General features: G+C 44.6%; 1 protein-coding gene across 1 annotated transcript; it reads left to right on the forward strand.

The window, feature by feature from the left end:
* Positions 1-200: 200 nt before the first annotated feature.
* Positions 201-13497, forward strand: gyg2 (glycogenin 2). The gene is made up of 9 exons (XM_080878279.1): positions 201-506; positions 4404-4542; positions 6267-6441; positions 7245-7407; positions 8442-8568; positions 9731-9917; positions 10630-10752; positions 11344-11475; positions 12185-13497. The coding sequence occupies exons 1-9, from the start codon at positions 500-502 to the stop codon at positions 12302-12304; spliced, it is 1173 nt and encodes a 390-aa protein (XP_080734405.1). The 5' UTR covers positions 201-499; the 3' UTR covers positions 12305-13497.
* Positions 13498-27011: the final 13514 nt, after the last annotated feature.

Genomic DNA, 27011 nt, shown 5'->3' on the forward strand with positions numbered 1-27011 from the left:
TAAGTCAACTTATATCTGAATAAATGACGAGTGTTTTTACTGAAGGTGTTCGTGTTGTGATGGCCAGCTTCCTTTTTGCAGCAGTTCGTTACAAACAGTAACAGAGTGGGGGTGTCGAGCCGAAACACCGGCTGATTGGTAACCTGTCACGCATGTGGAGTGAAAGGAGGGCGGTCAACAAAGGGGCATTAGGGCAGAGTGTGTTGCACAACATCAGTCAAAGCTTCCTTTGTGCTGGTTGAATGACCAGTTGAGCAAACAGGTAACCAGCAGCACCAGCAGCTCAGTGTCACACGGTCGGGAGGAACAACTGAATGAGCTGTGGTTTGGTGGCGTTTCTCGGGATTTAGCCGTTGCTAACCCGGGTCTGTCCCGGGCCTTTGTGATTGGCTGCTCCCACAGCGCTGCAGGGAGACTTTCACACACGTGCCGCATATTCCTGATCTCCTCTGTGGATACGTGCAGCTGTCAGGTGTGCACAAAGCTTCTGTTAACAGGAATGTCAGGTAGGTGGCTTTTCCTTTAACACACACGATCTAGTCTTTATCACGTTATACTTTGTTCTACTGAGGAATCAAGTACGCGTCAGTGTGCGTGACCTTCTTTCAATTCAGTTTTATTTATACAGCGTCAAACCACAACAGCAGTCGCCTCAGGGCGCTTTATATGTAAGGTAGAGCCCACAGTAATAACTCAGTTAACCCCTCCACAGGTTAACTTCTTTAACTGAGTCGTAACTCGCTCAAGCTTCCACTCAATGAAAAACGGCGCAGTGTAATTCTGACATGAAAGTCTTTGCTTGCTGTTCCCCAGCACTCTCCCACACAGTGAGCCGCGTGAAATGTGACACTCGTGCAGACAAAAGAATCAGAATCAGAATCAGAATGGGTTTATTGCCAGATGTTGAGGTTTACAACATTAGGAAATTGCTGCGGTGCTTCAGTGCAGACAATAAGAATTAAAGTGCTATGTAGAAAGAAAGATATGTGCATGAGATATACATGAGATATATACATGAGAATAAGAATTATGAGTGCTACGTAGAAAGATATATACATGAGTGCAGGTGGTGATCAGTGCCAGACATGAAATGATGCAGTGACACAGCGTAGGGTCATGTGTTAGTGGCGGGTACAGTCATGTGGTTATTGTTCATGTGTCCAACAGCAGAGGGGAAGAAACTGTTCTTGTGGCGAGAGGTTCTGGTGCGAATGGACCGGAGCCTCCTGCCTGAGGGGAGCAGGTCAAACAGACTGTGTCCAGGGTGAGAAGGGTCAGCTGAGATCCGAGCTGCACGCCCCAGTGTCCTGGAGGTGTACAGGTCCTGCAGAGATGGGAGTCTGCAGCCAATCACCTTCTCAGCAGAGCGCACAACACGCTGCAGTCTCTGTTTGTCCCTGATAGTGGCTCCAGCGTACCACACGGTGATGGAGGAGGTGAGGATGGACTCGATGATTGCAGTGTAGAACTGCATCATCGTCCGTGTTGGCAGGTTGAATTTCTTCAGCTGCCTCAGGAAGTACATCCTCTGCTGGGCTTTCTTGATGACGGAGGTGATGGTGGGCTCCCACTTCAGGTCCTGGGTGATGGTGCTACCCAGGAAGCAGAATGAGTCCACAGAGGTGATGGGGGTGTCAGTCAGGATGATGGGGGGGAGTGGAGCTGTGTGCTTCCTGAAGTCCACAATAATCTCCACTGTCTTCTGGGCATTCAGCACCAGGTTGTTGTGGCTGCACCAAGACACCAGACGTTCAACCTCCCTCCTGTAGGCAGACTCATCCCCGTCAGAGATGAGCCCAATGACGGTGGTGTCATCTGCAAACTTGATTAGCTTGACAGACTGGTGGGTGGAGGTGCAGCAGTTGGTATACAGGGAGAAGAGCAGAGGAGAAAGAACACAGCCCTGAGGGGAGCCGGTGCTGATGGTCCGAGAGTCCGAGACATTCTTTCCCAGCCTCACGTGCTGCTTCCTGTCCGTCAGGAAGTCAGGAAAAGGTTAACATGCTTGTGATCTGACTGCATGCTCGGGATATTAAGCCATGCACACTCTGTGCTCTACGTGACGCGTGATTTACAACCACAATAGGAGTGTAACCATATATCCACGCATCAGAAGAACCAGCAGTGGGCTGTTATTTATTATTAAGAGTGTTCCCAGCAGAGGCCAAGTCTAAAGGTTATTAAAACATACTTACATTCACAGAACTTCAATCCTGTGTCCTGTCATTGCGATGGTGGCGATGCAGCCACTCTGTGAAACTACTGACTGTGACTGTGGCTTTTACTGACACACACAAACAACAACAACACAAATCCCACCTAAAATACATCCCATCCTAAATGTACAACCACAGTTACCAACTTTGTGTAAATGTAAATCAAAACAGAATGCAGATATCTTTAAGCCATATTTGATCCGAGCATCTCAGCTGTTTAAACGTAGAAATCTACTGTATTTTTTTTTTAAACAAAGTAGGTTGAAAACTGAAACCAGTTTGTTGTTGATGTTGTTTCTTGATGATTCAAATGTTTTTAGATGGAAGATTTCAGGCTGGTCAGCTCACAACCCAGACAAAGGCATGCCTTTCTAAAAACACAGCAGAAATAAAACGCACGTCTGGACTCTGTGTGTGACTCTAAATCAGGGGTGTCAAACTTCAACGAGCCACTTTAGTGTTCGAGTACTACAAAAACCCCAACAGACAAGAAAACAGCCACAAATATTTCCTAAAATGGTTTTTTTAATGTCAAATATTGTAAAACAAGCCTGTTTGCTCCTCCCTCTTCACTAAACGAATCCTTTCAGTGAACTACCAAACAAACACACTGGTCCTCTGTGTCTGTGCACACACACAGCAGCACTTGTGCTACACACTAGTTTGTGAACTAACACAGCCAATCCCTCAGCACGTTTGTGCTCTCTGCTCATATTGCCTTCATATTAAATCACTTATTTTAACAAAAAAAGTCACTTCAAAGGCCAAACTGCATTATAATTCTTCACTTCAAGATTTGGTCTGCAAGCAGGGGTGACGTGGGCCGCAAGTGGCCCCCGGGCCGCGAGTTTGAGACCCCTGCTCTAAAACCTGTATGTACTTTCAGCCTTGATGGTACCTTTGCAGAGCTGACCGCCCCACAGGCATTGAAGTATCAGTTGACCAAAGTGCTTAAGTAACCCTACCCTTGTTTTACTACTACGAACTCACATCAGCTTAGGTTACTTCAGTCTGTATTATGCAGCTACCCTTTCATATTTGCATTTATTCTGATATTACGCTTATATTTATCTTCCTGCCAGTAGAGCTTCCCATGTTTCAGAGGTCCTTCTGCTACCGCCCGTGTATTGCTACCCACCTTGAGAGGTCATGTGTGTGCTGAACCTACTTTACAGTACAGGCCCCTGCGCCCTGCACTACAAAGTGAATTTAGCTCATCTGTAGCAGTGACGATCCAATGATCAGGTTTGATGTGTTCCAACTACTCCAGAGACATTCTCAAATGGGGATTAAAAACTGGTAAAGAAGGTAGAAAATGCGCCGGTAAAATGCAACGCTGGTGCAAAATGCACAGATTGAATGGTGTCGTGGTGATTTTAGCGCACAGAGCGGTAAGATAAAACATTTTAGCTCCAGTTTATTATTTGATGGCTGAGTGTGCTCTCAGTGCTGCTGCAGATTTCTACACATCAGACGTGCTAAAACTTTAAAGCATAATGGAAATCACTTTAGTTTTTTGCAGATCACAGTGAAAACAATTTAAACAGTTACTCACTACAACAATATAATGCACAGCTGGTGCATTTACTGGTTCTCGTGAGGTAAGCTTGACAACAGGCACGTGTAAAACGTAGTGCAGTGTTCTGAACATGTTACGACTGGTTTTTTAAATTCTGTCAAATAACATTTTGAAAGGTACAGTTTCAGAGTCTGAACCTCAACATATTTTCCACTGAGAATGACCAAAATTAGTCTCAGTTGGTCTTACTAGAAGTGCATCTGCTTGATGTTAACCTATCATAGGCTCCTTAATAGGTCATTAAACAGTGTCTGGGGTGGAGTGCGTGGATTTGGACCAGGTCAGGCCTGGATCTGTCCATAGTGGCTTTCTGAATTGTATTCTTTATTTAAAATAGCTCCTTGTTCCACAAAGATCCTGAAATATTTTAAATACTACAAGTATTCTTTTTCTTTCTAACATGCCTTTACTGATATCGCTTGTGAAAGGGTCACTGTTACTTAACTCTCAGTATGAACAGGGTATCAGGACCTCATGTAAAAGTCAAACCATGCAGTGGTTACTTTTCCTGCTGCAACAAAGAAACGCCAAATCCAACAAAGATTAAATGACAAACACACGTCAGCCGGGTCAGTCAGCCTGATGGGGTCTTTTTGTTCTTTCTCCAGCTGCTGAGGCTTTTGTGACCCTTGCCACCACAGACTCTTACTGCATGGGAGCCGCTGTAGTGGCCAGAAGTCTGCGGCGGCATGGAACAACTCGCCACATAGTTGCCATGATCACACCAAATGTCTCTGAGCAGTCAAGGTGGGAGAATGATGAACCATGTGTCAAACGTTAAAAGAATTTAGTCTCACTCCCTCATGTGTGCTCGAAGTATGCTCAGCCATTGTTAAATATCTTTTCCAAGGGTGTTTTCATCTTTATGCAGTGGCTCCAGAAAGCTTTTGTTCCACATTTTGTCCTGTTACAGCCCTATTCCAAAATATATTAAGTCTAAAAATCTTCATATGTATATAAGTATTCACAGCCTGTGTTTAATGCAGCTTTTGCAGCAATTACAGCCTCAGTTCTTTTCGTGTATGACTCTACAAGCTTGATGCATCTAATTTTGGGCAGATTCTCTCATTCTGCTTTGTGGAACTGATCAAACAAAGGTGGGAGATGTTGGTGCACAGTCATTGTCTGAGTCCTACAGAAATGTACATTCAGGTCAGGACACAAGAGATAAAGGGAGCCATCAGGCTGAAGAAGCAGTTCTATCAGGCTTGGTTAGCCTGTGGGACTTTGGAGCCAAGACCTCCTTAAACCCACTGATACGTCTTCTGTAGAGGACGCAGAGTCTGGGGACGGGTGGATGACTCCTCCATCACTGAGGCCGAGGTCACTGAGGCAGTTAAACAACTCCACGGGGGTGGATGAGGTTCGCCCTGAGTTCCTGAAGGCTCTGGATGTTGTAGGGCTGTCTTGGTTGACACGCTCTGAAATGGTGCATGGTCAAGGGTGGTACCTCTGGACTGGCACACCTGGGTGGTGGTTCCCATTTTTAAGAAGGGGAACCGGAGGGTGTGTTCCAAATATAGGGGGATCACACTCCTCAGCCACCCTGGGAAGGTCTATGCCAGGGTGCTGGAGAGGAGAGCCCACCATCCATTAGTCCAGGGGTGGGCAACTCCAGGCTTCGAGGACCGGTGTCCTGCAGGTTTTAGATCTCACCCTGGGTCAACACAGCTGGATCACATGATTAGTTCATTACCAGGCCTCTGGAGAACTTCATGACATGTTGAGGAGGTCATTTAGCCATTTAAATCAGCTGTGATGCATCAAGGACACATCTAAAACCTGCAGGACACCGGCCCTCGAGGCCTGGAGTTGGACACGCCTGCATTAGTCAAACCTCGGTTACAGGAGGATCGTCCCAGTTGCGCAAAACTGGACCAGCTCTTTACCCTCTCAAAGATATTCAAGGGTGCATGGGAGTTTACCCAACCAGTGCACATGTTTTGTGGGCTAGGATAAGGCATTCCACCGTGGCCCTCAGTGTTCTGTGGAAGGTGTTTCGGGAGTATGGGCGTATCTTGCCCGTTGCTACGAGCCATTCGATCCTTATCCAACTGTTGTAAGAGCTTTTAAAAAAAAAAAAAAAAAATTTGCATCCAGACTTTTCCATTATGGGTTATTGTGTGCGTAGAATTTGGAATTGGGACTGTAACATGAAAAATGCAGAACAAGTGAAGTGCTGTAAATACTTTTACTCTGGTCTGAACCAGGTGATGAAACTTGTAGTTGTGGTTTGGTTTCTTTTCATATAGGAAAAATTCAAAGTGAAGTAAGTGACCCACATTTGTCACTACATGAAGTAACGTTAAGTTGGCATACTGGCCAGATGTTATTGGGATGGGAGCAACAAACATAAGGTGAAATGGGAGCTGTGTGTGAAAATGTTAGGTGTCCCATTACTCTTGAACAAACAGGCTCTGAAGGTGCATCTGCTAAAAATCATATACTGACGTTTATGAATCGCCCGACAGACTCGCCCTTGAAGATGTGTTTGATGAAGTGATTGTGGTGGATGTGATGGACAGTGAAGATTACCACCACTTGTCCTTGCTGGGACGTCCTGAGCTCGGTATCACTTTCACTAAGATCCACTGCTGGACTCTGACACAGTATAGCAAATGCGTCTTTCTGGATGCCGACACTCTGGTGAGTTCACTGACACATGCCGATATGTCTGAAGCTGGTTGAGGGGAGGATCACAAACACTCGGGGTGGGAGCAGTTTCCCTTGTGTCCTTGTAGTGAAGGCACATTTGAGCCAGTCGCCTTCTCAGCACAGAGGAAATGGTGTCTCACAGATATCTTCATTTAGCATAGAAAAAGAGTTTGTTACAATAACAATAAAAACAAGAACAACCCACCTACCTACCTACCTACAATATGTTCCTACTGAATGAAACTAATACCAGCTGAGGTCCAAGGAGCTTGCAAAGAAAAGCGTCTGGACTTCTTTAAGTTGCTTGAAGACGTTTCACCTCTCATCCGAGAAGCTTCTTCAGTTCTAAGGTCAAATGGTGGAGAGTCCCAGATATAAACCTAGTGGGAGTTTCCCCCCACAGAGGGACAAAGGACCCCCTGATGATCCTCTAATCGCCTGAGCCAAGGTGTGACCTCAGGCGATTAGAGGATCATCAGGGGGTCCTTTGTCCCTCTGTGGGGGACCAAAGCGTCCAAAGTCCAGACGCTTTTCTTTGCAAGCTCCTTGGACTACGATGACCTGGATGACTGAGAACCTTCACAGACACCAGCTGAGGTGTTTCACAGCAGGCTCTGTAATGAGTAATGTTCTCATGCTTTCTGTAAAAAAGCACGTTTGAAGACTAAAACTTATTTTTTTATCCCTTATGACGCCTGTTTCTACACAAAGGTAACATGTATACCTCCAGATGTCAACTTAAGGTGGATGAAGTCCGTGTAGATGTGAGTTTAGATGACCTCTGGTCTCCTCAGGTGCTGTGTAACGTGGACGAGCTGTTTGACAGGGACGAGCTGTCAGCCGCTCCTGATCCCGGCTGGCCCGACTGTTTCAACTCAGGAGTGTTTGTCTTCAGACCGTCCCTGCACACTCACACCAGACTGCTGGATCACGCCAGTCGCCACGGCAGCTTTGATGGTAACACACGACTACACGGGCTCAGGCACAAGCAATGAGCTACAGTGCTTTGAATTCCAATGGCTCAACTAATTGGAGTCATGTGCTCATAGAAAGCAAGTCAATGATGTTTTATTCCCAACAAAAACATTCAGTCAGCTTTTGGTTTCGTTCTGATCAGGGAGAGAGCGGTGACTGGTCTGATTCAGAAATGCATTATATTATGTCAACCTAGCCTCACCAGGACTTCAGCTATCTTAGTCAGGAACTTCATTGACATAATGCTTTCCCTAGCCCCTTACCTAACCATTAAAAATGAATGCCTAACCCTGACCCTAAACCGAACCATAACCTAATTGCAACCCTGACACTAAAACCACTGTTTGAGCCTCAAAAATGCCTTCAAACTTGTGAGGACCGGTGAGTGTGTCCTCACAAGTGACTGTCGGTCCTCACAAGTATAGTAGAATGCAGATGACGGTCCTCACAAAGATAGCTAGACAGGAACACACACACACACACACACACACAGGCAGCCTCTGGTGGGTGTGGATCTCACAGTTAACCCTTTCACAATGAACTCTTGGACAGCTTTGCATCAAATGCACTGACATAACATCATGTTTTTAATGTGCAGGATCCTTTAGCACCTGCACACCTACCAAACTTTAGGAAGAATAAAATAAAAGAATATTGAGATTTTGGCCTGTTTTCAGCTCTTTATATCAGGACTTTGTTTCAAAGATTTAAAAAAAAAAAAAATCTAATTCCTTGAATTGCTCGATGAATCGTTGCAGCCGTTGAGCTGATCTGAGGACAAATTCTTTGCTTCGATGCTTCGTTTATCAACTGCGGCCTATACTCAAAAAATGCACGGAAGGATCAATAGGATACTCGATTACTAAAATAATGGCCGCAGTCCTTGTAAATGTTGTGTTGCTTTATTGTTCAAACCTGGGTAATTGTTACACAGTCACACAAAAAAAGGGGAACAAAAGATAAAAACCATACATTGAGTTTGTTTTATTGTGGACTTTGTTCTTGTGTGCTGACAGGAGGAGACCAAGGACTGTTGAACTCTTTCTTCAGTAGCTGGTCAGTGGAAGACCTCAGTAAACACCTACCGTTTGTTTACAACCTCAGTGCCAGCTCAGTCTACAGCTACCTTCCTGCTTTCCAACAGTGAGTGTGTCTGCGCTGCCTGTGGTTCTTTTCCACTTAAAACCCACAGTTAAATATCTCCACGTGTAAAGGCTAGTTCTAGTCCTATAATGCATGTCATTGTTTTGGGCATAAATCAAATAGTTTTGTATTTATTGTCACAGGAGCATCATCTGCTGCCTGCATCACTGAGGTGAAAACATATTTGCTAGACGTGCAGTCGGCACTGAAATAAAACTTTGATAACAGATCAGTCGCTGACATCACTCTGAGAAATCTCTTTAATCTGGACTCCAAAATCTAGTTTTCTTCAGAGGTGGACTTTCTATGCTCGTCTTGTCGCTTTAGCTGTCCTCTTCCATCTGTGCAGGATGTGTTTGCACAATGCCGTCGAAGCAGAGCCGTTAAAGTTGACTCCACACGCCCTCACTGACCGTTCACCCTTGTGCTCGGTACAGAACTGCCAAGTTTCCAGACTCCTGAATGCTCCATGATATATATGATATATACATGTCCAACTGCTGCTGTACATGATCAGTCTTAATGCTGCAGTTTTGAATGTGGCATGAAAAGCTCTGTATGAAAAATGCTGGCTAGAAAGCACTTATACATAGAAACGTGCTGGTGTGAATGAGGCAGTCGGGTAAAGTAGAAAAGTGCTGTAGCAGAAGGCCACCGGTCCATAACCCTGTTGGTGTGAATGTGTCCTGGTGTTTTCGACAACGCTTTGCTTCTTTTTCATCTCTGTGTTAGTGTGACACTTTTCAGCTGGTCTATGAAGGCGACCGTTGATTGGATGCTGCAGTTATCTGGCTTGAGTGTGTTTTTAGTATAACATCTGTAGTATTGTAGTGTACCTTAATATTAGGATCAGGAGGGTTTTTAAGCCCTGCACGTTTTCTGTTGTTCATTTTTAATTTGAGCTAACTGTGCATCTCTGCATTGACTGTGAATGTAATCTTACAGTCTGAACACAACTGATAGAGTTCTTATGAAACGAGAATAAACTGACAGAAAACAAACGGTGACAGCTGATGACGCTCCAATGAACCTTCTGGAACATAAATATAGGTTTGAGGAATTGATAAATTGGGAAATACTCTGAACCGTGTGGGTTTCAGTCTCCTCTGTGTTACTGGTTTCCACAGTTGGACATGTTGGAGTTACAGTTTTGTTCTTGCAGGTTTGGCCACAATGCAAAGATCATCCACTTCCTTGGAGCAGACAAACCCTGGAACTCGCAGGGAAACAGCAGCTACTCACACAACATGGAGCAGTTTGTGTCTCTGTGGTGGAAGGAATACCTTATTCACACAGTGTCATCTGCTCCAGTTGTCCAGCCCAAGCAAGAGCAGAAGAAACCACAACAGGTAGGAATGTGCACGAGGGCGGGTAGGACAGTAAAGGTTTAATCGGGGGAAACGGAACAGGTGTGGGACTCACTGGTGGGTGGAGGTCCAAAGTCACACACCAGGAGTCAAAGGAAGGGATCTGAGTGGGACAAAGACAAAAATGACATCTGAAGCTAAAGATTGGCTTTAAACAGCAGCAGACGTTACCAGCATGAGTTACAACTGAGCTATGCAAACGTTCACATGGGATGAGCCATCAGGCTGATAGTGAAACCCCCGAGATGTCTCTGCTTTACCATCATGTGCCTGTGCAGTACAGCAGCTCACAGGTGGTGTCCTTGTTAGTAAACCAGTATCACTGTCATGATGTTGTAGTGAAGGCACCAGACTGGCTTACTCACACTGTCTGGTTTAAATCCGATGCTTTGTTGGACTCATGTAAGGATACATTGTCACCAGTTTGCTGGATTTTGTTCCATTGTGAAGAGTGTTGCTTTGCCACGTTTGGCAGATGCTCTGCACGTTTTCTCTGCAGCCGCTCCAGCACCAGTTTTCACTGCTGACTTCTCCCTCTGTAGCTGAAGATTTGTCAATCTGTCACATAAGTTGCTGCAGAGTTTGGCTGCAACATGAACGTGGCAGCTAGACGTGTCAGATGGCTGTGCAGCGCTGGTCTTGGTTGTCAGCCCAACATTTACTATCCTCCTTTTTTTTTTTTGTCTTTGTGCAGATCCAAGAAAGAGAAGCCAAGATGCCGTTTACAGAAAACTTGGACACCTCGAATTCACTGCTTGCACATTTTTCTCCTCCTCCTCCTCCAGAGTACCTTTATTCACAGTCTGAACCAGCTGTGGTAAGCTGAGACTGACATGCTGATCTGTATGTTAAGCTCTTGGACAGTTTCTGTGTTTTGTTGAAGCATCATTTTTTGCTTTTGTTTATTACTAAATATAATTGTCATAGCTGTGCATCTCATGAGTCAGAGTAGGGGGATTAACTACTTTAAACACAAGTCAGACTTTTCCTGTAAGTACTCATTCGATATAATCTCTTATCAGTACATTAATTAGCTTAATGAATAACCTTATTAGCTAGTTGTGTTTTTCATATATCATAGTAATGATCGTAGTAGTTCAGCCTGACTTCATTTGACTCCAGGAAGAAAAAACACAACAAGACAGGGATACAGCCTGCTGTCTGCCACGGGCCTCCGAGCTTCTCGTTGTCTTTGGTCATTTGTTTAATTCATTACAACTTGATGCACTGTGTTTATACAAGCTTGTACGATTAGTTTGAACAACCACATTCCCTCCAGTATGATCACAGCTATGAACATGCATCAGCAGAGTTATCCCCACGATCAGGTGATGTAGAAGCTTTTACAACAGCGTACGGCACATGCAATCACGTTTGCTGTTTAGTAAAATGATTCCTGCGTCTGCAGTGTTCCCACACAGATGGCACACAGTTGGAGGAGGAGTCGAGATCGTCTGAGGAGTCAGAAGCTGAGGATCCACCTTTGGGGGCAGAAGGCTCTGAAAGCAGTGACGTTCCTGCAGACACGGCTGCTGATCCCGTATGTAGTCCTTTAAACCGTAGAAGTATGAATTTACAGCTGCCAAATTTATGTTCTGTAAAACAATTTATGTTGTAATAATCTGCAGATTTTGCTTGTCAACAGAATCGCAAATGAAACCGTAATTATGTCATTCCTTAGACTAGTTCTGACGGCCCCTCAGACGTAGTGTGGAAATATTAGCACGTTCTCCAGGCTCACAGCAACTTATAACTAAAGGTTTCAGTGAGGTGTGTCTGAGCCAGCGCTATGCAGGGCACATTCTTTCAAGGCAACACTGGTTGCTCAAAACTGCACAGAGCACATGCTGGTGGCAGTTATCATTTTGATTTGGTTTACTTACAATATTTCAGATCGATGTTTATTGTACCAGTTGAATCTGTTCAGAATGAAGTAGAGCTACTGCACTGGTTGAAACGTCCTTTGACTGTCAGTGTTCCCTTAAATGTGTGGCACAGAGTAGCAGACAGCTTGTGAAAGCTTCACTTGTGTTGCCAGAACATGATTCGTGGAGCGGTGGTTTTGTTTTTTTTAGCTACTGTGATACTCCTCCTCCTCTTCACAGACGATTCACACTGACTCTTTGTGTTTACACTGTGTTGTCTTTGTGTAAGAATTCAAATCCGGCCAGATTTCAAAACGAGACTTCTGTTAAATGCATCTATATGGAATAATTATGTGATGTTTATTTCCCACTTTGTCGTGGCAGACACCTGCAGACACTGAGCCGCTGGATCACCGCAGGCTGTGGGAGATGGGACAGGTGGACTACCTCGGCAGAGATGCCTTTCAAAACATCCAAAGGATGCTGGACCGCTTTTTGGATTAAAAAATGTCAAACTTCATCAGCCTTAGTGTTTCCATGTTCTGTAGTGTGGTTACTAAAATGCTGGGGTTTGACAGTTTGCATGCCTTAATACATAGAAGGGCACACAACTATTTATAAAAACTGAAGTTACACACAGTAACACGCTTTCTACCTGTTTACTTACTGATTTATTTATTTGAGCAGTCTGATAGACATCTACATCGTTCATAGATGGTTTTGTTTTGTTTTTAAAGTATCTCCCCTCTGCTGCTTATTACTAGATGGCCCAGTCAGGACAGAGGAGAGCTAGTACCCGTTTTAGTTTCTGTAGTTTTCTTTTCTTTTTGTTCTATTAACCTGTGCTTTCTTGGTATTGTGCTGGATTAGTCTTCATCATTCTCTGACAATGACCACAGGCCAAAACCTGTTGGTCAAGGATCAAAGCTGTTCTTTATACTCCAAGTGTTCTTTGGACCCTTGTTTTTCTCCATGCACCTTGGAAGTAGGTGACGCTGTGGCAGGAACAGCCTTTGTGCTGGAAGTGGCAAATGCAAAATTAATATTGCATGTGAGAATCATAAAAATATGATATAGATAGTTTAATTGGAAACTTTAAATTGCCCATAGGTGTGAATGTGGAAGTGAATGTGAGTACAAATGGTTGTCTCCTGTCTATATGTTGGCCCTGCGACAGACTGGCGACCTGTCCAGGGTGTACCCTGCCTCACTAAGACAGCTGGGGTGGGCTCCAAGCACCTCCCGCCATCCTGAAAGGATAAGCGAAAGCGGATGGATGGATGGATAGTTTGAAGTTGACTTTAAGTATGCACTTGGCTTTCAAACTTGGATCATTTGAACACCAAAATGCAAGATGTCATGCTACTCATATCCCGAGTCATGCAAACTTTGATCGATTCTTTTAAGACAGTCCTTATAAACACATAAAGATTTATGACTATCCTTATAAATAATGAAAATCCATAGAATTTACAGAAATTCTGAACAAGAGTGACTCCAAGATGAATAGGTTGTAAAACCTTAAAGGAAAAGGCCAAAAAGGCAGATGCTTGACCCCTGGAGTCTGTCTATACACATGCTTGTTTAAATATTTAAACCTTTAACACTGGAACTTGTCTGGTGATACCACTAACACTCACTGATGGCTAATAGATGTTTTTCCCATTAAAAATGGTTGCAGTCCTTGAGTTGGTTTTAAATGACTTTTGATATGAACGATTAAATAATGACCAAATTCTACATACCTCAGCACTGACACGATCTGACCAGTACAACAATGAAAAGGCCTAATGTCTCAGAGTAGTGGATGAGAGGACCTGCAGCTCAGCCATCAAGGTCTCGTTCACTCAGTGTTGACTGGAGTGGGCTCCAACCCTAACCCTGTCTCCCGATGTCTCCTCCACTCTCATGAGACTGCTGGGAGATGGAACAAGCCCTGTGGGCGCACACAAGGATGTCTTTTCCTCGATGAGCTCAGCTGCCGCTTCATGCCTGCAACAGTGATATGGACACAGCAAAGATACACCTGTGGCCAATACCTGCAGAACCATTCTTTTTTTGGAGGTTGTCTTCTTATTGTCAGTGTACAACGGTGTTATTTTTGTGCCTCTATTCTGAGCACACGTAAAGAATTTACAAATGTTGCATTTTGAGGAGAAAATAATTTTGAGCAAAGAAAAGTTTAATTTGAGCGAACAAAATTCATTGCTGCATGCAAGAAATGTATTTGAGTGTTTGCTATTATCCATATACACACACAATAACAGCCCCTCTCGCTCAGTTGTTGGCATTTGCTCTTGCTCAGATCTCTGCTCTGTGCGCTCACAGACATCTGCTCTCAGTGTGTTGTTCTCGCTCACATCATCTCTGCTCTCTGCACGCTCAACTCTTTCTGTGCACTGTTACAAATGTGCCACAAAACCAACCAATCACAGACTTGGATGCAAAACTTATGATTGGCTGTTTTGGTCTCCAATCAGCTCCCTAGCTACTGCATTCGGGAAACATGGTCCAGAATGTAACTAAATCCATTTTCGGTTAGTATTGTAGCGTCCCTCCGACAGAAGACGGAGACTATCGTTATTCCGGTTACCTGGTGTTATATTAGGAACAGTAACACCGGCTACTGTGTGCCATAGCCAACGCCAAAACAAGAGGGAAAAACGCACTCTCTTGAGTCAAAACAAACCCCCAACTTGCGCTCCTTTTCCCCTGCAAACACGCACAACAACATTCTCTAACACCCCCAAACACTCTCAGCCAACCACACACATGCTCTTCTCCAGACTCTCTGCCATTGGTAGATGATCTGATTGACAGGCCAAACGGCCTCTAGACTACTACACATTCAAGGATACTCAAGGATAGTCCCTCGCCGGGCGGATAAAGTCTCTCAGGTGGCCTGGTGGTCTATGGTGCCTCCTTGGGCGAAGGTGCCACATCTGAAGCGGCCACAGGCCCAAGGCTCACGGGGCTCACTGTAGGGGGAGTCACAATGGTGATGGAAGAGTCTGTAGGGGTGGAGTCCAGGTCTGTCCGTGCCCCGATAGGGGGCCAGTGTGTCCTGGTGCAGGGCGACCTTCCTTCCCTTGGGGGGGGTAGTTGTACCCTGTACACCACTTCTCCCAGGTGTTCCAGAACCTTACAGGGCCCAACCCAGTTACTGTCCAGCTTGGGGCATCTGCCCTTTTTCCTCCAGGGGTTGTACACCAAGACCAGTTCCCCAATGTCAAAATGTCGGCCTCTGGAATGGATGCTGTAGTTCGTCTTCTGCCCCACCCCCGCACTTAGTTTCCTTCAAGCAAAGTCATGAGCAGACTCCATGCGATCCTGGAGCTTCCTCGCATAGTCAGAACCTGGTTGATCCTCATCAGCATCAGAGGGTCGGTCCATCATCATTTCTGCTGGAGTCCGAATCTCCCTTGCCAACATCAAGAGGGCAGGGGAGCACAAAGTCGAGCCTTGGACCACCAAATGATATGCCATGAGGACCAGGGGAACATGAGTGTCCTGGTCACGTTGATGTATAGCCATCACTAGCGGCAGTTGCTCTGCCAGTGTACGGTTAAATCTCTCAACGAGTCCCTCACTCTGTGGTTGGAAGGGTGTTGTATGGCTCTTATGGGAGCCTAGTTTCTCGCACATGGCCGCAAACGCACGGGACTCAAAGTTCCTGCCCTGCTCCGTGTGGATTACTACAGGCACCCCAAATCTGATGAACATCCCCTCCACCAGAGCATCCACAATCATCTCGACCTCTTGGTTAGGCAATCTGTGTGCCTCTGGCCACTTTGTGAAGTAGTCCATAGCTGTGAGGATATAGCAGTTTCCCCGTTCTGTGCGGGCAAAAGGAGCCAGGATGTCCATCCCCACCCTCTCCACAGGGTACCCTGCTGGAAACGGTTGGAGTTGGGCATGGGATTTGGTTGTGGGCCCCTTCCGTGCTGTACAGCTGTCGCAGCAGTGGCAAAAGTCCTCTACATCCGACCTATGTCGGGCCCAATAGAATCCCTGCTGGAGGCGACAGAGTTTTTAAGTGACACCAAAGTGGCCAGACCCTGGGGCTCCATGCATTGCGTGAAGCACCATCTCTTGCAGGGCCCGCGGGACCACCAACTGCCACCTCATCTCGCCCGTAGCTGGTTCCTTCCAGCCCCTTTGCAGCACTCCATCGTACTGCCGCACGGCATTAAACATGGACCAGAGTCCCTTTGTGGCCTGTGACAACATGGCGATTTCCTCCTTTTGGGGTTGTCACTGTTCCTCACTTCTCTAGCTCCTTAAAAGACATGAGCCACTGCAAGGCAGCATGTTCAGTTCTGACCGTGAAGTGGAGGCCCCGAGGTAGTACTTAAAGTGGCGTGTGGCACATACCACTGCGAGAAGCTCCCGCCTTGTGACACAAAAGCGGCGGTCAGCTTTGTTGAAGGCCCTACTATGGTATTCAACCACTTTCTTCCCGCCGGGTATCATCTAGGCTGGCACTGCACCAGATCCGACACTGCTGGCATGTGTGTCAAGGACAAAGGGCAGTGTGGGGTCAGGCGGAGAGAGAACTGGGGCCCCCACTAGGGCTTCCTGCAGTGAGGTGAAAGCTCCCTGGCAGCCTGCTGTCCACTGGAATGGAACAGTGGCACAGCTATGCAGGAGAAACCCCTTACAAACCCTCTGTAGTAGGATGCCAAGCCCAGGAAGCTCTGTAACTCCTGCACAGATTTTGGGGTGGGCCAGTCCTTCACAGCTTGGATCTTATCATCCATGGTGCCGACCCCCCCAGCCCCCAGTGAGTGGCCTAGGAACGTGACCTGACATTGCATGAAGCAGCATTTCTGTGGGTTGAGTTTTAGCACTGCTGCCAATACCCTCTCCAGGACCCGTCTGAGGGCCCCAAGGGCAACGTAGAAAGAAACACCATGTACCAAGATGTCGTCCAGGTACACCCAAGGCTGGACCGGGACAAAAAATCGGCCCGGGCATTTTGACTAGAGACCGGCCCACCAGGATAAAGATTGAAAATGTGACGTCATTCAGGGGTAAAACCGCAAAGGATTCTGGGAACTTGTGGCAAGAGGTACTAGCGCACGCAGGCTTTCAATTGAACTCAGTTACACAGCGATAAAAAGAAACCCAAAAAATGGCACGAAGCTGTTGTATTATTAACTGCAATAGCCGGTCGCATGACAGCCACGGGAAGCCGACGGGTAAAGAGATAGTTTTTTTTTTTTTTATCGGATTACGTCGTTGAAGAGAAATTTTTTAAGCCATGTTTCCGAAGTAAGAGCCGACGGATGGTCTGGATATACCAAATATAACGTCCCAGAACACTCCAGCTCACATGTTAGTCTGCTCCAAGCATTTCCACAAAGGTCAGAGTTTTGTAGTAGTTAATACGTCATTTTCATAACATAATTGGTGATATAGGTTACAAGCAAGTCTGGCGCTGAACAGAAATTGTGGCGCTATGCTCCTTTGTTTATTGTGCATAAATAGTGAATTGTCCTGACACAATATTGTGTTTCGCTTCTGTTATTATGGTACATTGACAAAAACATATACTTTTATTCACAGGATAAAACAGTTGTTTTGTATCACTAATTGTCCAGTGCGATTACAGCATACAGTATTATTGTCACTGCTACATTTCTGTGATGCTACCAGAAATTATTTCCACTACTAATTAATTACCGTTGAGCTCAAAGGTCCTATTAATAAACGGTTAACAAATGTGTATTTATGACGACGATTTGTGAGACTGGTAAACTTATGATACGTACGATGGTCTTTCGTTCTACACGGTGCATTTCAAGGTCCTGTACCCATCCGTCAGTAAACTGTACCTGGGCTTGTTGCAGTGACCTGAAGTTACTAAACTTCATGAGTGTATGCACTCACTCCAAGAACCGTATAATTATAAATATGAGCGTGGTGAAAGTTGGGCAGCACGCTGACGTCTTTTGTCCCTCTGTGTGCTCGTAAGGGTCTGACCCTTTCACTGGTTTGATTTTTTTCCTCGTATCTTTTCTTTGACTTTTCATCAAGTCTGTCTTTGTACGGACCGGCATTGTTCTCCTTCGTTTTGTACAGAACCTTTTTGGGGGGCAAAGAAAAAGCAAGAATTTATTGGAACCGAAGAATAAACGTTTTGCGGTGCTGCAAATGCTTGCATTTGATGCAGGTACTTGGATTGTTTTGCCACGAGTTACCGGCATGCAATGCGCGAAAGTCACGTGGTCTGTCAATCTCTATGCACTCACTCCAAGAACCGTATAATTATAAATCTGAGCGTGGTGAAAGTTGGGCAGCACGCTAACGTATTTTGTCCACTCTGTGTGCTCGTAAGGGTCTGACCCTTTCACTCCTTTGATTTTTTCCTCGTATCTTTTCTTTGTCTTTTTGTCGAGTCTGTCTTTGTACGGACCGGCATTGTTCTCCTTTTGTTTTGTACATACTTTTTTGTGCGGCAAAGAAAAAACAAGAAGGTATTGGAACCGGAGAATGAACGTTTTGCGGTGCTGCAAATGCTTGCATTTGATGCGGTACTTGGATTGTTTTGCCACGAGTTACCGGCATGCAATGCACGAAAATCACGTGATTGCTAAACAAGGGGGAGGGTGCATCCGGCCTCCTCGGCTGTAATTGGTCCAGCCCAGAGTCGATCATGACCAATTGGCCAATCCAACACCTTTCATTATATATACCCTTCCTAAAAAAAAAAAAAAAAAAAAATCCATCGGCCCATAAAAACAAAAAATCGCCAGCGGCCCACCGGGCAAATGCCCGGTATGCCCGATGGCCAGTCCAGCTATGGGTACACCACACATTCTCCATGGGGAATTCCAGTGAGCACCTTATCCATGAGTCTCTCAAATGTGGCAGGGGCATTGCAGAGGCCGAAAGGAAGAGCTTTAAATTGCCATAAGCCTCAACTGGTAATGAATGCGGTCTTTGGTCTGGCCTCTGGTGCAAGGGGTACCTGCCACTACCCTCTACGTAGGTCTAGGGAGGATAACCATGAGAATCCTGCCACAGTGTCAAGGGTCTCATCTATATGGTAGCGGATGTGGGTCCTTCTTTGTCACCTTATTCAAAGGCCGGAAATCTACGCAGAACCGCCAGTCATCCTTCACTTTCTTTGGAACTATAACAACTGGCGAGGCCCAGGGGCTGTTGGATGGTTCAATGAGTCTAGCACATTGCATCTCCTGCAGAGCCCTGTCCACTGCAACCCGTCTGGCCAGGGGGAGGTGTCTAGGCCTCAACTGAATGGGCTGTGCATCTCCTGTATTGATGTCATGTTGAATGAGGTCAGTCCAGGCCCATATTATCCTCTGAAAAGGAGAAGCAGTCCTTGAAGTCCAGCAGCAGCTGCCAGAGCAAGCCTTGCTTGCTAGCAGTCAGTCCATCGCAGCTCCCCTCCCACACCCCCCTCACAGCTTAAACTCTCCCGTCCTTGTCTGGCGGTTCTTTGGGGGGAAGGGGAGGGCATGAAGCAGCATAGGGTACAGTTGAGGTTGGTGTAAGCGGGTCCTTGGGAGCGGCCGGAACATCATCAAGATCGGGGGAGGAGTCGGCTGCCAGCTCAGACATGGCGTGGGCTGTAGGCTGATCAGGTTGGGGTGGCCGCCTCAACAACTGAACAACACACCCGTCAAGGAACAACAAGAGTGCCCCCCCCCCCCTCCCCTGCTTGTATAAATAACGCAGTCCAGTGCCCCGAGTACCTCCAGCCCCAGTATACAGTTTGCCACCCATACCGAGCAGTGGACTGACTTCCTCCTCACACTCAGGGTGAGCAGCGCTTCCCCTAGCATGGGGGCCCACTCTCCCATGACAGTTTGCAGCTTCACCATGGTAGAGAGGATCCTACCCCCCCTTCCCACCACATCGGGTCTTAAAACTGTGGCTGAAGACCCGGTATCCACCGGGGCTGAGCAGCATAGTCCATTCACGACTAATGGGGCATAAGTGAGTGGCAATTCTGAACACAAAACACTGATAACACAACAGTCAACTAAGACCACCGTTGGTTTTAATCTAGTTTGTGTTGTCCTTGGGTAATTTTTCTCCTCTAAATAAATCTTTTGCTATCAAAAATGTGTTTTTTATTCATCAAATGGACTGAATATAACAGAAGTTATTCATTACTATGCTATGCATGATTGGAATAAGTTTTAAGTAATTTGATTTATTTATGGGGTTTTTATTGAATTTTATAACGTTGGTGGTCCTTGTGGACAAAAATGACCCCAAAGTACAAAGTGTTGCAAAGAGCCGTATTTTCACACCATACTGCTTTCAAACATCTTTGATCTTGGATCACTGATGTGTGGGGTCAAGCACTGGTCATAACAACCACAACAGGCAGCACAATGAGGAGGCAGGTGCTCTATATTCAATGAAATTTTATTTATACAGCGCCAAATCATAACAACAGCCGCATCAAGGTGCTTTGTATTGTAAGGTCGACCCTACAATAATACATACACACAAAGTATGCTCACAAGCCTCCATTTGCAGTAATGTAAGGAAACACTGATCTGGTCTTCTAACCTTCCCAGTGACAGACGATGCCTGACTCTCTCATGTGCCTCAGAGAAAGATGATCTACCACAGTCCAAGCACATGTGCCAGGTCCCATACTCCTTCAGTGGCTTTTCTACTCGAGTACTGAAAGCATTATACACAGTGTATTCTGCTTGTATTCTGCTTTTTAACGTTCACATGCCAATGGATGCATCAGAGACCAAGTTGGGGTTCAGTAACTTGCCCAAGGACACCGTGGTAAGAACTCCAGACTAGAGCACACAGAGATTGAACCAACAACCATCCAATTAGCAGATGACCTGCTCTACAGCCAACTCAATGACGAACAAGGAGGGACAACGAGAGAGGAAGAAAAATGGACCGAATGCAGCTGTAGGCATATGTGGGTGTGTTGATTCTTACTGCCGTGCATCCAGTAGAGTCGCTACGGCCAGTTTATGACATCCTGAGTCTGGTAGAGAAGTTTTAAAGGTGACACAAGATTAATCATAGAATCAAAAAAAGGATATAATTTCTTGATAAAGACACAATAGATGATCGTCGTTCATGACACAAACGTGCTGCCATTTGAGGTGTATGGAACAAGTGGGTGTTCCTCCTGCTGTGATGTAAGATCCTGGTACTGATGTGACTGTATGAGCACCAAGTCCCCTTCAGAGGACTCTGTCCAACAGAACATCCAAGTAAACCAGGGAGCTATGAGATACAAACATGGGCAGCATGTGATGCAGGTCCAGCTGCACATGGAACATGCTAGTGTGCGATGGCAAACCGTCTGTCCTGCAGTCATAAAGTATACTTTATGTAAACAAGGTCTGGTGGCCCTAAAATGTAAAATGTTGGGTAAATTTTGTGTTAATGTGTTGGTCTTAAGTTAAACTAAGGTGTAACACTGAATTGATTGACAATTTATACTTTGTACTTTAAAAAACACTCACAGAGCAGAGATCTGTTATTGTGTGTATATGGATAATAGCAAACACTGAAATGCAGTTCTTGCACACAGCAATGAATTTTGTTCACTCAAATTAAACTTTTCTTTGCTCAAAATAATTTTCTTCTCAAAATGCAACATTTGTACTTGCAACATTTTTTTATGTGCACTCAGAGTAGAGGCACAAAAATAACGCCATAGTGTAGCTGGTGTCTCTTTAATGTGCACCAAAGCAGGTGAAATGATTGATGATGGCTTCTGCTTTTTAACGTGTAATAAGAACTGCTTTCTGTTTTAGCTGGTTTTGAGAAACCAGTAGCACCAGTTTAATTTGTGATTTCTGAGCTGGTATTGAATCAACTTGCAACAAAATTGCTTGTTTTGTGGAGCTGTTACTTTTGGTCATGTAGTCAGATTTATAAAAACTTCCTAGGCCACCCCATGTGTGCATCTGCACAAACACACACTCTCACTACCTTATTTCTTAAGGATGTTCTTTAATGTTTCCAGTAGGGGGCACTGTGGTCCTTTAGAGTGGCCATCTTCTCAGCTCATCACAGAAGCAAAAGCAGAGATTAATAGCTGTCTCTCTGCTGTTGGCAGGATGCTGTGTGATCCTTATCCAATGGGCGCACAGTGCATGTAATTTTCATAAGCATTTCTCCTATAATGTTGTCACCACAACACAATGCAGTGTGCTGAATGTAAAGCAAGAGTAAAGATGTGAGAAGGCCTCGGCTAAGAGCAGTGATGTGCCCGGCTTTCTAAGCAATTCCTCCTTCATTCTAATTCATTCAAGATTAGTGTGTGAGTGCAGAGTTGGGATAAGTCAACCCTTTCACACATAGTAGTCACGACAGTGGACAGCTATGCAAAGGCTGTTGTCTTGTATTCGTGTCAGTGTTGATGGTATACTTAAACCCCTACACTGGACACTGATGTGTCACTCCAAGCACTGCCTGGTCCTTTAATGTTACTATAGATGTATGATGTGTTTCTTTGTAATTATTGTTATTTAACTGTTTCATGCATGAATTATGATAACCTCAGTCAGGATTTTTATTCATCTTTTCATGCCTAAAGATGAATAAAAGTCCTGATTGAGGTTGGCATAGTTCATGCATGACAGGGTTAATAAGTTCACATGACCACCTCATTCATTAAGTCCTGAAAACTAAAAGGAATCAAGAGATCAGTCCACGGAGGCGATACAATTCTTGAAATGATTCGAGTAACTGCAGTAACCTAGGATGACCAACAGAAAGCTGGGTTAGATTATTTCAGCCTTTGTTGTGTGACAGTCACCTGCACTACGCTGGCAGCAGCTTAACCCTCATAATGTCCTCCACACACCTGTGGTCCTCTGGGGTCAAAAATGTCCCCACTTCATTTGAGTGTTTTTTAAAGTACAAAGTATAAATTGTCAATCAATTCAGTGTTACACCTTAGTTTAACTTAAGACCAACACATTAACACAAAATTTACCCAACATTTTACATTTTAGGGCCACCAGACCTTGTTTACATAAAGTATCGTCTGTTTTTGAGCAAAAATAAAACAAGACAATAAAATATTTAAATGTTTAGATTATTTTGACTGTCTGACTAACCACAGAGTGCTGTATGTTGAACTTTAGTGAGAATTGTTTGTTTTTTAATCATTTCAAATTTTTAAATGGCAGCACATAATCACAGCTGTGGTCCCATTTCCTTTGATACGGGGCGATCGTGGCTCAAGAGTTGGGAGTTCGCCTTGTAATCGGAAGGTTGCCGGTTCGAGCCCCGGCTTGGACAGTCTTGGTCGTTGTGTCCTTGGGCAAGACACTTCACCCGTTGCCTACTGGTGGTGGTCAGAGGGCCCGGTGGCGCCAGTGTCCGGCAGCCTCGCCTCTGTCAGTGCGCCCCAGGGTGGCTGTGGCTACAATGTAGCTGCCATCACCAGTGTGCGAATGTGTGCGTGAATGGGTGGATGACTGGATATGTAAAGCGCTTTGGGGTCCTTAGGGACTAGTAAAGCGCTATATAAATACAGGCCATTTACCATTTGATTGATACTTAATTACTATGAAGTGGATTTTCCCCCACTTTTAATTAAAACTTAATTCAAACATTTTGACACAATTTCTTTATTCCATTTCAAATTTATATCTGATAAAACTTTATTTATACAATGTTATTGTATAAATAAAGTTATTGTATATGTTATTATAAAATGTTTTTGTTTTTGCATAAAAAATAAATGAAATCATCAGTTATCGTGAGGATCGTTTCACAACCAGAGTCGGCTGCTTTAACAGATGATCACAGACGGGTTTATGTCAAAGTTAATTTAGAAAGCTGTTTTTAAACTACTTCAAGTTTTTTACTGGCAGCACATAATCACACCTGTGGTCCTCAGGGGTCAAAAATGACCCTGTTTGCTTTGACTGTTTATAAAGCAACAAGTATAAAATATCATCCATCTCTGTGTTTCAAGGTTTTATTCATCTTTATTCCAACTCATTGCCTGACAGTTTTCTATATTTTGGCATGGTAGGAGGGCATGAGTCTGAGTGAAGGCAAACTTTCATGAGGACAAAGGCGTGTCCATATTTGACCCAAGTGCAGGAGGAAGCTCAGGTTTATTCCTCTGCACTGGTCCCATCATGGACAGCATTCTTTCTGCAGTTGCAGGCCAAGGGGCATATACAGTAAACAAGCTGTTACAGGTGATTGTTTTCTTTTGGAAACCTGCAATGTTAGGGACAACTCGTGTCCTGACTGCAGGACAGACGGTTTGCCATCGCACAAGAGCATGTTCCATGTACAGCTGGACCTGCATCACATGCTGCCCATGTTTGTATCTCATAGTTCCCTGGTTTACTTGGATGTTCTGTTGGACAGAGTCCTCTGAAGGGGACTTGGTGCTCATACAGTCACATCAGTACCAGGATCTTACATCACAGCAGGAGGAACACCCACTTGTTCCATACACCTCACAGGAGCACGTTTGTGTCATGAACGATGATCATCTATTGTGTCTTTATCAAGAAATTATGTCCTTTTTGTGCTTCTATGATTAATCTTGTGTCACCTTTAAAACTTCTCTACCAGACTCAGGATGTCGTAAACTGATCGTTGATTCTTCCTCCTCATTTTATTAGAGGACAATATGTGCTTTGTTCTACTGGTCATTGCTTTGCACAACATGGTAAAAAAATGTACTTTTTTCATACTTTCTGTGTATGTATTATTGTAGGGTCGACCTTACATTATGAAGCACTTTGATGCGGCTGTTGTTGTGATTTGGCGCTGTATAAATAAAATTTCATTGAATATAGAGCACCTTCCTCCTCATAGTGCTGCCTGTTGTTGTTGTTGTTGTGGTTGTTATGACCAGTGCTTGACCCCACACATCAGTGATCCAAGATCAAAGATGTTTGAAAGCAGTATGGTGTGAAAATATGGTTCTTTGCAACACTTTGTACTTTGGGGTCATTTTTGTCCACGAGGACCACAAGTGTTATACAATCCAATAAAAACCCCATAAATAAATCAAATTACTTAAAACTTATTCCAATCATGCATAGCATAGTAATGAATAACTTCTGTTATATTCAGACCATCTGATGAATAAAAAACACATTTTTGATAGCAAAAGATTTATTTTCGGTTCAGAAATGACACAGAGAGAGCCCCGTCAATCAGACGACCCCTTTTGAGCAAGCATCCTGAGAAGGGTGGATCCAGGGTCACCTGGTCCGGCTCGGTGAAAATCTTTTTTGAAATTCTTAAGCCTAATCTTAAAAGTACAGAGTGTCTGTCTCCCAGATTGAAGCTGGAATATGTTCACACGTTTCCTTGATTGATGGCATCATCATTGAGGTCAAGGATAAGAGATTAAGAATAGAAGATGGGAGGTTGTTTGGAGCATGAAAGGAAACTCACCTAACTAAACAGGAAATTCAGAACTATAGATGCTTTTAAAACATGTATGCTTCTGTTTTTTTCCTTACCTCATTTCAATAGAACTCTTTGAATGTAGTCTAAGGAGCTTGCAAAGAAAAGCGTCTGGACTTCTTTAAGTTGCTTGAAGACGTTTCACCTCTCATCCGAGAAGCTTCTTCAGTTCTAAGGTCAAATGGTGGAGAGTCCCAGATATAAACCTAGTGGGAGTAATCTTTGAATGTATACAAGTCAACTAGAAGCTTTTTCAGATGATGATATGATATGTTTGTCCCTCTTCTTCTTCTACTTTTGTTGTTTCTGACCCTGGTGGGTTGTCACAGGGACTGTGTCAGAGGCGGTTGGTCCTGCAGGTGGAGGTATGTGTGGATCAGGTTTATTGCATCCCATGCTTGGATTGGGATCTGGGGAGGCTGTTTGTGCTCACTTTGGATGGTGTGATGGGCCGTAGTGTACTGCTGGGGTTGCCCCCTGTTGTGTGGGATTTCAGGTGTTTATTCTTTAACACTTTGTACGTGTCAGAATAATGTCTATGTAAACGGCAAGGCCAGAGCAGGACACTGTATTACAAAGTGATAACCAATGCCCCACTGCCAGTGGATTTAGATGTTACAGATAAAATGGTCTCAATAGTTTTTATAACTGACTGAAGTTTGGATGCCAAACAAAGCTAATGTATATTTAAAAATCTGATTATAGAACACAGAAGATTTTGGTTACAGTGTTGAACACTGGTAAATATTAAATGGAAATGGTGAAGTGAACATGTTAGCACAGAATCTCATTGGACTGGCTGACCATCAGGCAGCTTGTCTCAGTCTCCCAGTAAATAAACTCGTCCCTTTTTCAGTCTCTCTGATATGATTTAGAATGAGCGCGAGCATTCAGCTCAGTGTCTTTGTCACAAATGAGCAACCTGCCACATTAACACTCACAGTTAGCTCAAAGCTCCAAATCTGATCATTACGATGAGCTAGTGCTGCTCTCATTGCAGAGGCATCTGTACGTCCTTATTCTCATGGTCCAAAGAGAGAAAGCATTTTCTTCTCTTTAACCATTACATTTATCTTCTCTGCTACGCAGCCATGAAGTGCCTCTCACCCAGCTTAGGGTTCATCAGTCAGCTGTGACATCATGTGACAATCTCTAGTCATCCATAGATCAAAGCAGATTCTCCATATATTGATGTTTCTGAGCAGGAGGGCACATGCTTTCATTACCACTAATCCCTGAAGTAAGGGTCCTTTTCCATTTCCTATGATTTGACTTCCCTTTGTAAATCATCTGAAGTCAGAGCGGGTAAGCACAACAAAGTAACAGGTACATATGAAGAGCATAAACACCCAGAGGAGAGGCATTACATAATCCTGATCAGTGAGAAAACCACAGTTACAGCAGGAGGAAACCATCCGTGGTGGCATCTCCAAACTGTAGCCTAGTACCTCCTGGGTCACAGACCAAGACTTCAAGGTTATTCAGTTCTGCATTTAAATCTTTGTAGCCACATTATTAAAAACATGCACCATTGCATTCCAGTCATTTTACTGGTGAAAAAGCTGCACAGCATTTGAGAAGTTGGGTGGTGTACCACAGTTGAGTACTGCGCTCCGGGAGAGTGGAAAAGCACTTTAGAAAATCTGTCCGTTTACTGATTAACCCTGACAATTCTGATACCAGCTGTCACAAAAAGAGTAGCTGATGCTAAAATTCTCATAGTGGGATTGTTTTAGGACATATATGCTAATCTAATTGATTTCCTCACAGCTTTGCAGACTGTGGCTGTATTCCC

This window comes from Rhamphochromis sp. 'chilingali' (genome assembly GCF_963969265.1).
Source record: "Rhamphochromis sp. 'chilingali' genome assembly, chromosome: 3".
Classification (NCBI taxonomy): domain Eukaryota; kingdom Metazoa; phylum Chordata; class Actinopteri; order Cichliformes; family Cichlidae; genus Rhamphochromis; species Rhamphochromis sp. 'chilingali'.